Source organism: Tyto alba, unplaced genomic scaffold (genome assembly GCF_018691265.1).
Source record: "Tyto alba isolate M040663 unplaced genomic scaffold, T.alba_DEE_v4.0 Super-Scaffold_34, whole genome shotgun sequence".
NCBI lineage: Eukaryota > Metazoa > Chordata > Aves > Strigiformes > Tytonidae > Tyto > Tyto alba.
The window spans coordinates 4001622-4015783 of record NW_024881309.1 but is presented as its reverse complement, the minus strand read 5'-3'; the positions used below and the strand labels follow the sequence as shown (position 1 = coordinate 4015783).

The 14162-nt window shown below is 44.0% G+C and overlaps 1 protein-coding gene across 2 annotated transcripts in view; it reads right to left on the bottom strand.

The window, feature by feature from the left end:
- LOXL2 (lysyl oxidase like 2) overlaps positions 1-13926 on the bottom strand; it is a 52401-nt gene extending 38475 nt beyond the window's left edge. The window contains exons 1-4 of one of the 2 annotated variants that reach the window (XM_032989974.2): positions 13800-13926; positions 11163-11270; positions 3248-3687; positions 614-789 (exon numbers count right to left, since the gene is read on the bottom strand). In XM_032989974.2, the coding sequence (XP_032845865.2) occupies positions 614-789; positions 3248-3608 (537 nt within the window). In that variant the 5' untranslated portion in view covers positions 3609-3687; positions 11163-11270; positions 13800-13926. The remainder of the gene's footprint in view (positions 1-613; positions 790-3247; positions 3688-11162; positions 11271-13799) is intronic. The other variant, XM_032989973.2, reaches the window with a different exon arrangement.
- Positions 13927-14162: the final 236 nt, after the last annotated feature.

The following is a 14162-nucleotide window of genomic DNA, read 5'->3' as shown; positions in this document are numbered from 1 at the left end:
TCTCCCATTCCCACAAATGTTTCCATACATTTATCATGGTTACCTCATCATTGCTTAGCCAAACTGTGCAAAAATATCTCCCTATATTTCCTTATAAATCCACCCATTTCAAGCCATGGTCGTAAGCCCTATTCACCTTCAAACACAGTCCTACCTGCTGATACCCCTGTTACACCACAGACCTCCTAGTTGCTGCCAGTATGAAAGGGGAGGCATCAGGGGAAAGAAAACTCAGTAATTTAGTACTATGAACTGACAAAGTCACCCAGATGTAATGTCTGTGAGTACAGCACGCATCCTGTCTCTCTAAATTAATCGTTAGAAATATAATAAACCAGATTTCAATTTTGAAAATTGATTGCAGGACAGGAGTAATATATTTTCCCCTTACTTATGCTATACAATACCTAAGCAAATTCTTATTGTACATATAATGCTCTGAACATCTGAAATTGAAATCTAAAAGTTGCATCTTTAGCCAGCATCTAGAGACACTGTCTAGAATTCGCTTTAACCACAGCGTGCAGCTGGGATAACCTATGATGTGCAGCATCAGACATCCCTGTCCACAGAAGGCTCTTGATCAGCAGCTTGCAGTTTTAAGTATGTTTACCTCTATTTGGTTAAGCAATGAGTTGTCAAACTTGAAGCCAGGGATTCTCTTTTCACTGCAGACCACTCCCACGTCTTCGGTGTGTTTGCAGTCAGTTACTCCCCAGCCATTTGAAGTGCATGCTGCCAGGGTGGTCTCCTTGCCATTACAGTGGACATTGTCCATCCAAATTTTCCCTGAAGGGGAAAGAAAATAGAACTGAGACTCACAAAGAGGGTAAATCTAGGTTGTACTGAAAGCAAGTAAGGCTGCTGTGCTCTCACTATGTCAGGGGAAGAGATTACTGCTAAAATAAGCTTGAATAAAACAGCTAAGGAACAGCAACGATCCACCTCAAGCACTTACTAACTGGAAACAGCTCTGCCCCACAGCTTTCCCTTTCCCTTATCTGCATGGTAATGAAAAAACTACCAGCAGCCTGAAGCAGATCTCTGCTGCACCCCTGCTCCCAGTGATAACTGACCTCCTCTGATGACAGCCGCTTCAGAGCACGCAGTGTCACTGGGTCGCCTTGATTTGGCTGATTAGACCCTGCCCTCTAATCATACTCATCAAATCATCCCTTCTGTATTTAAGGCTTCTCTTTGCATCATTTTTCATTTATCAAATCCTCATTAAATCTCTTGTACAAGACAGCTCAAAGTTTTGATTAAATACACTAACTTTTTAAAAGCAGATTTTTGCAAAAGCTTTAACAAACCGCTATTGATTGCAACCTCCTGTTATTTGGGTGCTCTTTGAAAAAAAATTGCCATATCCAGTTTCCAGACTGTAATTACCATTTTCCCTCCAGCAAAAAGTGTGTGCGTGTGCATATGGGCATGCACGTGCACATGCATATTTATGTATATATAATACTTAAAAAAAAAAAAAAAAAAATCAAGTCCCTCAGAACTCACTTCTAAGATAAGCAGACAAAAATCCATAGGTGTCACCTCCAAAATTTAGGCCATGTTTTCCCAAGAGCAGCTGAGAGCAAAAGAACCAACAGCATCTCTGAGATTCATCTTTTCAACGGGGTCATTTTCCTCTTGGAGATGTGCTGGGCACATGCTGCTCTCCTGTAATTTGCCCCCTAAATTGCAGGGAGCAAGGCCCAACAAGCAATTCCCATACTTTTGGGGTACCAAATGCTTTGCTTGTCTGAAGAGTAACATGTCCTTTGGACAGAAGGGACTGCCTGACCTTCAGAGCCACGAGGAGATTGTGTAGCTGTTGGCTGTCCCAGCAGCCCCAACAGGTTCAGTTGGTTAATCACCAGCTGATGGATCTGTCAGCCCTCACCGTGTTCCCCAAAGAGGAGAGCAGAAATTGCTCCTGCAAAGCCTGGCTCTACGGTTTGAGGAAGGCACGATCCCCCCGGCACGGGCTCTCTGCATCAGGATTTACCCAGAGTGCAGAGAACCCTCTTGTTAAACCATCAATTTCTGGTTTGTTTTCAAATGTCACGGCCTCTTTCTTGCTTGGAAATCTCCTGCTCTACCCCACGAGCCAAAATCCACAGCTTGGGACAACATTCAAGGTTTTGCATTTCAGTCAAGTCACTGTTAAGGCCTGCTTGGTCTTTCACAGGCAAGTTTATAGATGTGAGCACTAACGAGTGGTGCTGAGTAACAGACATACAGCACGTTTATCCCTGCTGCAGTGGAAATAATCTGCCCGTGGGTAACATCAACAGCGTGCCAGGCGTCAATGTTTGCAGAAAAAATTCTCCATTGGTCAACATTTAACTAGCAGCATATCGAAAGACGACAATATGTTGAGTTATATACTATTACAAAGCTATCCTCTCTCAAGTATTGTGATTTTAAGAACTCATTGCTATAATACACATTCACCTTTCCAAATCTTTGTTCAGCACATATTTGGGAATGAGATACAATAAGGTGTGATCTGCAATTATCCACACAGCCGTTATGTACAGTTTCAAAGAGCGAGAAAGGCTGTATAATTTCAGGTGAGGGCAAATAGCTTTCCCCCCACCAGAAACAGCCTGAGAGTGTCCAAGAGGATTACTATAAACATAATCCTATATAGGACACGAAGTGTGCACACTCCTTTGGGGTTTCATAGGCTAGTCTGCATCACGGAATATGATGCATGAGTTTCTAGAGGGGCTAACAGGGGAAAAGAAAGATTTACGTAGCATCACACAGGCAGTCTGTTTAGAGCCTAAACAGTTCAGAGGAAAAAAAGAATAGGGGGAAGGAGTGCTTAGAGGCCCTGTTTGGCTCACTGCAAGGCAAAGGAATCATGAATAGGGAAATGGATCATTTATACATTGCACTTGGGGGTACAGCTTCCCTTTTGACTCGCCGTACTGGCTGCTGTAGAGCCTCCCACCCTTACCCACCGCCGGCCGCTTCCAAGCATCCTCTGCCAAGTTCACACACCGTGATCCGGTCCTTCAGCCCTTTGCCTCATCACTCCTTAACTTGTCTCAGTCAAAACAAGCAAACGCCTATTATTTAAGCTGTTTAACCTGAGTTAAAGAGCCACTGTTTCACCTGGAAGCTATTTCAGTTACATTTGCAGGAAATATCACTACACCTTAGGTTTGATTGACAGGTCAAGAATTACTGGGGGGGTTGGCAAGACAGCTAGTACCATACCACCGCTCAGGAGTCACCTTACCTTCTCCTTTTCCGTACTTGGAGCTCGGTAGCCAAGACACTGCCTCCACATAGCCCAGCTCCCTGCACACCACGTGTGCGGCATGGATGGAGAAGTCATCGTCGCACACCGTGCCCCACTCGCCGCTGTAAAACACCTCCACTCTGCCTTCGTTGTGTTTCCTCTTCTGCCCCGCAAGCCGCAGCTGGATCTTGGGGACGTTTGCTGGTCTCTGGGGGGGCTGGTACACTTGTGGGGGTGGCTCAGGGTAACCGGGGAGGTAGGGCCAGTGTTCATACTGAGCAAAGCCCAGCGGGCTCAGCGAGATGAAGAACAGCATGATGAAACAGTGGTTATGGGTAAAACCCAGGAATCTTTCCATTTTCAGTGCTCACAGTTCTCAGAGCCAAGTCCTCTGCTAGCAGCTGCCAATCAGTGCAGGTAGGTACTGTGTGGCTGTCCTGAAATGAAAGAAAAGTTTGAGTAAGGCTTGGTAATGACACGGACTTTGTATCTCTTGCTTCAGCAGGGAATAAAGCTATGGAAGAGGCTACGTCCAATGCCGCCTGTAAAAACCAAAGTCAAGTAAATTATTTCTTGTGGCGTGTAGGAACAAACTGAAAAAAAACAAAACAAAACAAAACAAAAAAAACCCAAACAACCCAAACATAAAAAACTCCACATTAAAACCATTTGTAAGTTTAGGTCAACTTGCCAAATAGTTCCAGATGCAAAATACTTTTTTCCAGGGCAAAATTCTACAGGTCACAAGTGCTAGCAATTGACTTCCATATTTCTCTGCAAATCCAGTTTTTCAATAGCTCCAGCAAGCTCCAGCAAACCTTGGTTCAAATCCTACCAGGACAGAACTGAACTATTTTTCTCCCACACCTCCTCCAATAAAGAAACCAAACCCATCACAGTGGAAAACCAGAAGGCTAATGAAATGTATTATAATATAGTCAGAAGGGAGGTATTTATACTGAAGTCTGTTTTCCCAATATGATGATAGAAGACTTATTTCTGTCACTGCACGTCTGGCTTCATCCACACAGAATCAACACACGATGCTGTACACAGACACTTTGCAGAAGCAGTCTTGCCTAACCCTGTCTGCCCGATGGAGTAGTAGCTAATGGTCTCCAATTTTTGGTCACTAAGTCTGGACAGGGACTTGTATGAAAAGTGCTAAAGAAGTTAATCATTTAAGGTATGAACCAGCAAGTTTTCTGACTCATTAGAGGAATTCCATCCAGATGCTGTGCGGAGTTTAAATCCCGGTCCTCTGCTGCCCCTTTCCTGCTCACATACCACCCGGCCATCAGTCGGGCACCCAGCACAAGGGGTGGCCAAGCGGCACACGTGGGGGTTGAGGATTCAATAGTTTCCAAACGGAGCAATGCCAAAGCGCGGTGGGAAAAAGCCCCCCAGCCTTTTAAATCGCCATTATTTCCCGGCAATCACCAAAGGGGAGGGAGAAGGGGAAAGACTTGGCTCCAAAACCAGATGTCTAGAAGCTAAAATACTCCAGTATTTTTGCTAGGTCTCAGCTATCCCTAAGAACTGACCCGAAGATCCCACACTCATGGGAAGACTCAGCCTTTAAAGCTGCTTAATGAGAGGGATCAGAAATTCCAGGCTGTGAGCCTGAAATCCAAGAAACATCAGTTCAAACCTCAGCTCTGACTATGAGCTGCTGTGTGACCTCAGGCAGGTCACTTCCAGGGCTGTGCCTCAGTTTCCCCTTGTGTTAAGCAGGGCTGGTGATCATAAACTTCCTACTGAAGTGCTCTGAGATCTGGGGATAAAAGACATTTGCCTAAGGAAGACAACTGAAATGGGAAGCATATGGGTTAAAAGACTAGCACTGGACATCAGAGGAGGAAATGGGAAAAGCAAGGGGAGACTTTGCAACAGGTCTAATTAAATAGGGGAGGGGGGTGGGAAATATATGGCAAAAAATTATTGAAAAATGAATATTTGGTTTCAAGGAGCCACGTACTTTTACATTGGTTTCCCAAAACAAATTGGTAAATTTTCATCAGGCATTTAGAGAAATACTGCTATGGAAACAAGAGTTTTCAATTTTCTGCAGGTCAGGAGGTGAGGCTGAGAGAGAGGAATAAAATAAAAGTCCTGCCCCACATCAGAGAGAGTTGGAGGGGAAGAGAGGAGGGAAGTGCAACTGCTTTCACATGGCTGCTCCTCTCCAGCAGCAAAGAAAGGGGATTTCCCAAAGCAAATGAAGTCGACAGAGCAGGATACATGTGTTCTGTAAAAACAAAAGGCTCCGAGTTAAAGGCACATTAGTACTAGTCAGACATGCCTGACTTCAGTACCTACTAGCACTGATTTCAAAAGAAACTTCTTACAACGTTTTTCATGGATACAAGATGGTTTTTAGCCCAGAGGATAAACACATGGGCAGAGCAATTGTCATGAACAGTACAAAAAAAATTCAAGTAACCCCCTTAGTCAGATCGTAAGAGATAAGAATAACATATGTTAGTTATAAGTAAAAACACTGAAGGGGGGGCGTGTGTGGGGGGGTGTAACTTCAAGCCTAGCAGAACTGCAAGCCTACTGGGCTTCAGAAAAATCTGGTTTTCAGTTTTAATCTTCTTTAAACATCTGTTTTGACCTAGTTCATTTTACGTGGCTGTTGTTTCTTGCTACTGCGTAAATTGGGTTTTAAAAGCCTCAGCAAATATTAATCAAAAACTAAGCTGGACTGGAGCAATCTCTCTCCAAAAACTAAGATGAGTAGGGGTAGCAGGGCCCTGACTTAAAGCTACACGGTCGGGTTTCTAAAGAAGTCATCGCAGCTTTCCCATGGCTGTCTCACACGCACAAGAACACAGTGCCCTGTTTATATATCACTGGGACCTTCTGAGGCGTCTGGATGGTCGTGCTGTGTAGCAGGCCACACGAAGGATATTTGAGAAGGGAAAGGCAGATAATGTGTGGTGAGCAGCCTTGCAGTCAAGTCCTGAAGGACCTCTGGCTCTCAAGAGATTAGGAGGTATGTCAGCGTAATTAACAGAATACTCCAAATTCCCCTCTAGGTTACAGTTTTATGATTCTCCAGAAAGCTCAATAGTAAACTAAATAAGAATATTTTACAGGAGAAAAGGATCAAGAAACAGTGCGTAACCAGCAGGTCAGCATGTTTTACTCATCCCTCTTGTGCCAAGGCAAACAATGACCAGCGGTCAGCTCCGCACTCAGGTTAATAGGGGTCTTTCATGACCAGAGGCCAAGGAATAGCTAAAACCTCTGCAACACCAGTTTCCAGGACTGCTTTCTGTTCAAACCTCTCGAGACATTTTACTGAAGGACTTCAGCCAAAAGACACAACAATTTGGGGAAACCATTCAGAGGCAGGATGTAATGGTTACCAGCTGAGAGCAGTACTCCCTGAAGTGTTAATTAATAAAGCAGACAGACCACTGCAAGATGCTCAAACCTTTTGGAAAGTCACAGCGCTGGAAGACCTCATGGTCTGTGAGCACTGCGGGGGAGAGGGTCACAACAGACTTCTAGGTTACTTTAATTGATAACAAGATCAGTCAAGGAGATATTAATTGTAGTAAATATAGTGGGTGCAATTTTTACTCTTGGCAAAACCTTGCTGAATCAGACACGCCGGGAACCCCAAGACTCCAAAAGGCAACTGCAGGCAGGTTTGCTTCTGGTCCCCCCAAAAGCTTAGAGACTTCGGCGTCAGGCAAGACTATGAAAACCCACCATTTACCATAGAACTGAAAAAAACCTGGCGAGGGAGGATAAAGTTGCTTGAGAGCCCCCTGCTCCACAGTGGGAAGTGGGGCTACCAAAAAGGAATTTTAACACGCCTGAACGAACACAATCCCAAGCCTTCAATAAGGAAAATGACTCATTTTGTGCTCAGGTCATACAGCATCGTATCTCATCTTTGTCAGGACCCTGCAAGGATCAGAAGGGGCTCCTCGAGGGCCCAGGGAAAGGTGCTGGAAAAACATTCAGAAATCTCTCTTATAGTACTAATTCCACCTGTGGAAGCAAATCCTGGAGGAATTCTCCATAAGATCAGAACAGCAGCAATCCTACATGCTTCAGGAGACAACACTGCAGTGTGTACTAGCAACCACAGTCCGTTTTTCCTTCAGGTCATATTACCATCCGCTTCAAAATAGTTACACATTCAAACATTAAGAGACAAAGCTTTCACAGTGTTTGCATCGCCCCAGAAATAAAACCTTCCATACCCAGAGGTCTTGTTTATTGAGGTGCTTAAGAGAAACTATTCAGACTAAGTCACGATGTCAGGAAAAGCAGTGGAATTTGAACACAGGCATATTTTAGTATTTCCACAAGAAACAGCAGCCCAGGTACAATGGGGAAACTTCAGGAGCCCGGTGTGCCCAGCAGTGTCCAGGGAAGCCACCCAGCACTGCAGAACTGAAAAGGGCTCTCAGCTTTCTGTCCCCTACCAGGTTTGGTCAGGAGGGATAACAGGGAGTTACGGCACCAGAGAGGCTTGGGCATCTTCTGGCAGAGGCATCCATCCACACCGCCCGGGTCAGGCTTCACTGGGAGGCGAGACAAGCAGTAACACAGGACTGGAGTAGAGGATTGATAAAGCAGCACAGAAAATTTTACACCGCTTCTTCCACTCCACAGCACAACAGGCACACAAATCCTGGATTTATAATTTCCTGGCTCCTGCTGAAGTCTCTCTCCTTAGCTGCAAGACATTAGTTTTACTGCACCAGCATCAAACAAAACTATCACTGCTCTTCAGTGAGAACACTGACGATTCAGCAACAGGCTCACTTAAAGAGCATTTAAAGAAGCAAACATGGACAGTATCAGATAGGAGTCAACTGCACACATACATATATGGTGGCATCATTATAAGCCACAATAACACAATTTAATAAGTAAACCCACTCCTCTGCTGCCTGTGACCAAGATTTGGACGCATTTTGTTCCCCAAGTCTCAAAGCTGCACATGCTGAACTTCTAACAAATCTAGGCTTAGATTTGCAGGGCGTTTGGTTTGTGCTGGATATTCCCTTTATTGTAGGGCTCATTCCTCCCCTCACACCCTGTCGTTAATAGCCTCCAGATTTATTAATGATGTAATCCTAAAAGTATATATTTTGGTCTCCCCATTCAAAAGAATCCAAGACAGAACATTAAAACGCTATTGAATAAAGTCAGGGGAGAAGTCAGGAAAATACTTCAGGTCTCCTGGCTCCCAATCCTGTACTTCAGGCCATAAGACTATTCTCCATCGCTGCATTAACATGTAATTTAAGGCTTTAAGACATGCTCCTGATAGCTGCTGACTCAGTCCTTTTCAGGACTTCAGTCTTAAGTCTTGAAGGGAACAGATGGACACAGGCTAACAGGGAAATGTGCAAGAGTTTCATTTCAAAATAATGTTGAGCTTTTACTTCTTCAGAGAATTCACCAGGTGAAACTAATAGGCTATTCATCTCCCCGAATCAAAAGCTCACTCCTACCAGCAAGGATCCCATTTTTAATTTCACCAAATCATGCAAACAATAGATCAACTCAGCCAAAACCAGAAGCACCAGCTTTCCTGCTCGCATCCTTATCCAGCCAACAAAAGGAAATTCTGGAGTGATTGATTCGAGTCCTTTGTGACTGGAGAACAGCAATGCTCCGTTTGGCTTGGCATCCATCAGGAGGAAGAGACAATTAGCACTCTGACCACCGCTGGCGTGCCTGGGTCTTGGCCAGGAGCACCAAACTGTTGGTGTTCAGCCACTTGAAACAGCACCGCCCGAATCATACAGCCCTGCACTTCCAATTCCACGCCCCGTCACCCCTCGTGCATTCCTCAGGCATACTCACCCGTCCCGCAGCAGGCACGGCCACCGGGCTGGAACGGGACTTCCCTCTACCATGGCAGCAGTTCTCCAGCCAACGCAAGGGCAATTCACACTGGGCCCCTCTCCAGTACTATTAAAGTGAATAAAAACGCTACTGCTCATTTGGGCAAGAGCTCAGACACTCTCCAATTGTTCCAAGAGACTCAGCCCTGCTGAGGGCACTAGGGCTAATGCTTCTGTAGATTGAATCCCTGTTGATTACAACCCTGGTGTAAGCCATGAATGAGAGCCCTCTCATTCACACTCTGAAAACACTAAGACCTAAAAGTCACTGGCAGGGCCAGATATACCAAGCAGTGACAATAAATCCAAATCTACAGCAAAGACCCATCAGCTAGAGGAGCAATGTAAGACCAGTACTCACCCCAGCAGTTAAGGAGTGGACACAGTTTACTGGGGTGATCAGAAAAATCACCATCACTCTTAACCCTCTTCCTAGAAATCCCCGGTCATCTTTTGGATTGACTTCAGCGTAACTGAACCCGCCTTGGAGAGGAGCATGGGCTTGATAACAAAACTTGTGTAGTGTTCTGTGACTGGGGTGGCCTCCCCAGGGACGAGCTGCTGTCCTGCTACACCCGATGGGTCAGGCAAGCCCCCTCTGGTGCCGGTACAGACACTTCTAGGAGAGGCAGCAAAGGCTAAGGCAAGCCAAAGAGCGTGGAAGTTGAATGACTGAAGGAAACTGAAATGCTGCTGGGGATATCTAAACCAATTGAAATCTAAAGGTTTGGGGATTTTTGGTTTGGTTGTTTGTTTGGTTTTTTTTTTTTTTTTTTTTTTGGTAAAACGTCATATAGGATTCAAGGCAGAGCCCAGAACAAACAGGACAGCAAAAATAATTTCAGGGTGACGCTTTGATATGTTACAAATCCAGAGACTTTACAAGCCAGAAGGATGGCAATATAATCCACTAGTGCTCACTCTGAGGAACACATTTCCTCTAGATTTCTCTTCACAGTTGAGGAGAAAAGAACTGATGCTTATTAGCCAGTACCACTGGCTAATTTGTTCATCCTTTTCACTCGGGCTCCCTTGAGCTCTCTGACCACTGCAGGGCTTTCATAAGTCACATTAGAGAGCTGTCACTGCTCAGGAACAGAAACCTGCTACCAGGGAGCTGAGAGCTACCTTCAGAAAGCAAATCTCACATTATTGCAACCTGGCCAAGGGCAACCAGTAGCAAATTCAACAGTTGTTTACATCAGGAAAGCTACCAAATGCAATTTGCTGCTTCTAGCCTGTTGGGATGCTGCAGGGAAAGAGAGAGCAAAGTCCCAGTATGCCCTCTCGCAGCAGAGGTAAAGCTTACACGATCCAAAGCTATAGACTTGCCATGGCTTTACCAGCCTCAAGATCTCACTCAAGAGACAAACAACATTATTTAATAATTACTAAAGAACCTTCTGGCCTCTGCTTCACATTCAAACATACCTACATACACGCCCACTTTATTTCCTCCCAAAAGCTTACTGAAGTGTGTACTACCCTGAACAGAAAACAGTTTGGAGTGTTTGCCAGCTGATGAGGATACACTGCAACAGACAGCAAAAAAAAAAAGATGTATACAGCCCAGGAATGTATGTTGCTTGCCATCACTTGAACTGAAGCTAGACAAAAGAAAAGGGAAGCTCTGATGGACAAACGCACTAATTAGGAGAATAGGAAAGAAAAAGGACTTTGCTTGTGTTTTAAAAGACAGCTCCAAGTCTAACAACAGAAAAATCAGTGTTTGTGGATGTTGACTAACCAAAGCCCTTTGCATCATTGCTTGATTAGGTCTATCAGACCCAAATGTTTAGAAGTATGCTGCTCTCCAAAGTTGCAAGGACACAGTAATTTTTGCAGGGCAAAACACCCAGATCCACAGTCACCATGTTTCATGAAAGGGCTCAGCTGAACGCTTCTTACAGCTTCCAAATCCAGGCTGTGGCCTCTTCTTAGATCTACTTCTTCAACTGAAGCAATTTGCTTCTGCTTTTGGTATTAGCCCCCCGATTAATTAATTTATTTTAGAAGGCAAAAAAACTTGCCTGGGGATCAGATGGACACATGCAGCATCTTCTCTCCATATCAGGCTTGCAATTCATATATGCTTCATTTTGGGAAGTTCTTTATTTTCCTTATCTCTTCCCCTTTGCCTGGTGTTGGAGAATGAAGATGAAGAGATGTGAATCATGACAACTCTCATGCTCCTGGCCAGCACCAGCTGGCTGTTCCACAGACCTTGTGCTGTACTCTTAACAGGAAACACAACTTACTCCCAAATATACTTCCAAGACAATTAAAGAGAAAAAGTGATTTTTGAACACAGTAGTACAAAATCTTTAATTTGCAGCTAGTGGATGTGATTAAGATGACCGAGCAATCTGTTTGTACTTAGCAAAAGCAACAGTGGCAACTAGAGCTGTGTGATTCAACTCCTCTTTTCATGAAACATACCCTACTAATTCATGAAGATCCTACAAAAAGGTACCACATTAAAATCCACAGCTGACACACACACTCACAGAGCCAGATATGTGCATGACCTAGAGTTTGAAAAATGTTAGTAAATACTAGATATCTTCCACGAAGATCCCCCTCATGCCCCTGCATAATGCTGTCTTCATTAGTACAGCCTGACCCATCAGCAGGGCAGAGGCAGGACAGGTTGACTTCAGAACAGCATGTTGTTTTACCTATGAAATATTAAACTTCCATCAGCATTACTACAGATTAGGAGTAGGACTTTTCCTCCTCAATGTGTATATTTGCAGAAATTCATAGGAAACACTTATCTGCACACACACACGTGTGCTCCCAGATGATTTCACAGAAAGTGATGTGCAAACCAACAGACTGGTTGATCTGATAAATCATTCCATCTACTGGAGCTACAATCTCTAGAAAAGGACATCACCGTGTTCTTAAACAGCACCAGGAATGTTATGAAAGAATTTAAGAGGAAAAAGAATAAAAGGTTAAAATAAACATAAAAGCAAGAAACAGAAAAAACAGAAGGGAGGTCAGTGGTACAGTAAGGTAAAGACAATGAACTTGGGAGTCAAACTGTTGAAAAAAAAAACCAGAGAACATTACTAGGCATGCATTTTGGGGTCTCTGCTTAACTTGCAAAAGGATAGCACTTTCAGCAAAATGCATGGCTTCTTTATCAAACCACCCCGCTGAAGACAAAGGCATTGTCCTCTACTACATCATCAACACCCCTTTCAACCTCAGTGGCTTTTCTAAACTGCTAAAACCTTGTTGAAGGTTTTTCTGAAGACCTCATCTCTGCACTCCTGCCCCAGCACTCACAGAGCACCACACTGGATTTGACTGGAGAGTAGACAATCTTAGAGCCTCATTACCACCTGACTGAAGTATTAAACTTTGTATTAGTAACTGATTTTTAAGGGTGATTTCCAATATCATCCTGCTCTAACATCACATGAAATTCATTCCTGTAGCAACAAGCATCCAGCACACTATGCTGAAGATGTGGTTTCTCCCTATATGCTTTGCTATTACAGTAGTTCATGCTAATATTCCATTTTATGTTTTCTAACTGCTCTCTAGCTTCCAACCGAGGGAATTCCACCACTGTGGGTGGTTTAATACAGATGAAATTAAACTGGCAAGTAGGAACCCTAAAGCAATTATTTTCAGCCCCTGTTCAGTACAAATTTGAAAGCCCTGCAACGTCATCTTTATGAGCTGATTATAGAGATGCTAAACAGTTTTTCTACTACACTCCCAGATAGCTAAACTGGGACCTTTGTCTATAGTCTTCTAAACGATCTTGGTCTTTAGATCTTTTTTTACCCCCACAAAGTAACATCTGTTTAAATTAAACAACAACATTAATCTAAAAGAAGGCAGAGTTATTGGTGTGCATGCTGAAGAATCAGAACATGACCTGGGCTAGGTTCATTCAGAGAGAAACATCCCACATTTCTGTGCAGCAACTCTTCAGGTGGATCCTACCGGCTATCCTGGAGTCATTCTGAAAACTGCTGTGATTGCTGCATGATAAAACAGCCTAAAGAAAGTTGCTGGTAGGCTGAGGGCTGCTTTGCAAGAGGCTGTGAATCCCAAGCAATGACAGCAGAAAAGTTTCTTAACTAGGGACACAACTGTTTTGCACCTTCTGCCAATGGGAAACATCTGCACTGAAGCCTTTTCCTCTGAAAGAGCACAGTTATTCAGAGAGGAGAATTTAAACTGCTTCTGAAATTTAGCTGGTAACATTTACACAATGTTGATGGCATGTACTGTAGCTTTCTGGTCTAAATCAAACATATTTTAATAGTATTACAGAATACATATTGCCTGAACTTGCAGACAGTTTGCAACACGTCTTTTTTTATTTCATCTGTGCGTGCCTGTGAGCAAATCTTTAACTTGGTCACAACATCTTTGCAAAGTGACACTGAATATCTGTGTCATCCCATCCCTGCCAAATCAAGCCTCAGGGGACAAGAGTTAGAAGAAACGTCTACCTTCTTCCCAGCCTGTTATGTCCAAACATCATACTTTATAACAAACTAATGGGAGAGAAAGAAAATACTTTCAAAGAGGAAAGGGAAGAAGTGAAATCAAACTTTCAGCCCTGAAGCAAGAGAGGGTTAGAAACGTTTAAACTAATTCATCAGCCCCTTCATCTCTAGCATTAATGCCACGCTTACCTTGGAGTTAGTGGTAGGCTGTGCTGGGGGTCACCTCTGTCTTGTCGTGCTTCATGAAGCTCTTTCTTCTGGGCTGAGCGTGCCGTCTGAGTGGTCCCCTCTGCGCTGGAAAATATCCTGCAGCCAGAGAAATATGCTGCAAGAAGCTGCCGCTTCCTGGCAAATTTCACTAGAGTTAGTCAAGCAAACCCCTCCCAAGACCCAGCCCCTTTAGCCTCAGCTCATAGCGGGTGATATCATGGGCTTGTCTTGTAATCTGAGCAGAAGGACTGCAAGCAGAAAAGAAATGGGGGGAGAGGCAGAAAGTCTAGCCAGAGCTGCAAGGAAGGAGATGGATTAGGAACATGAATGGTTTCTCAGGAT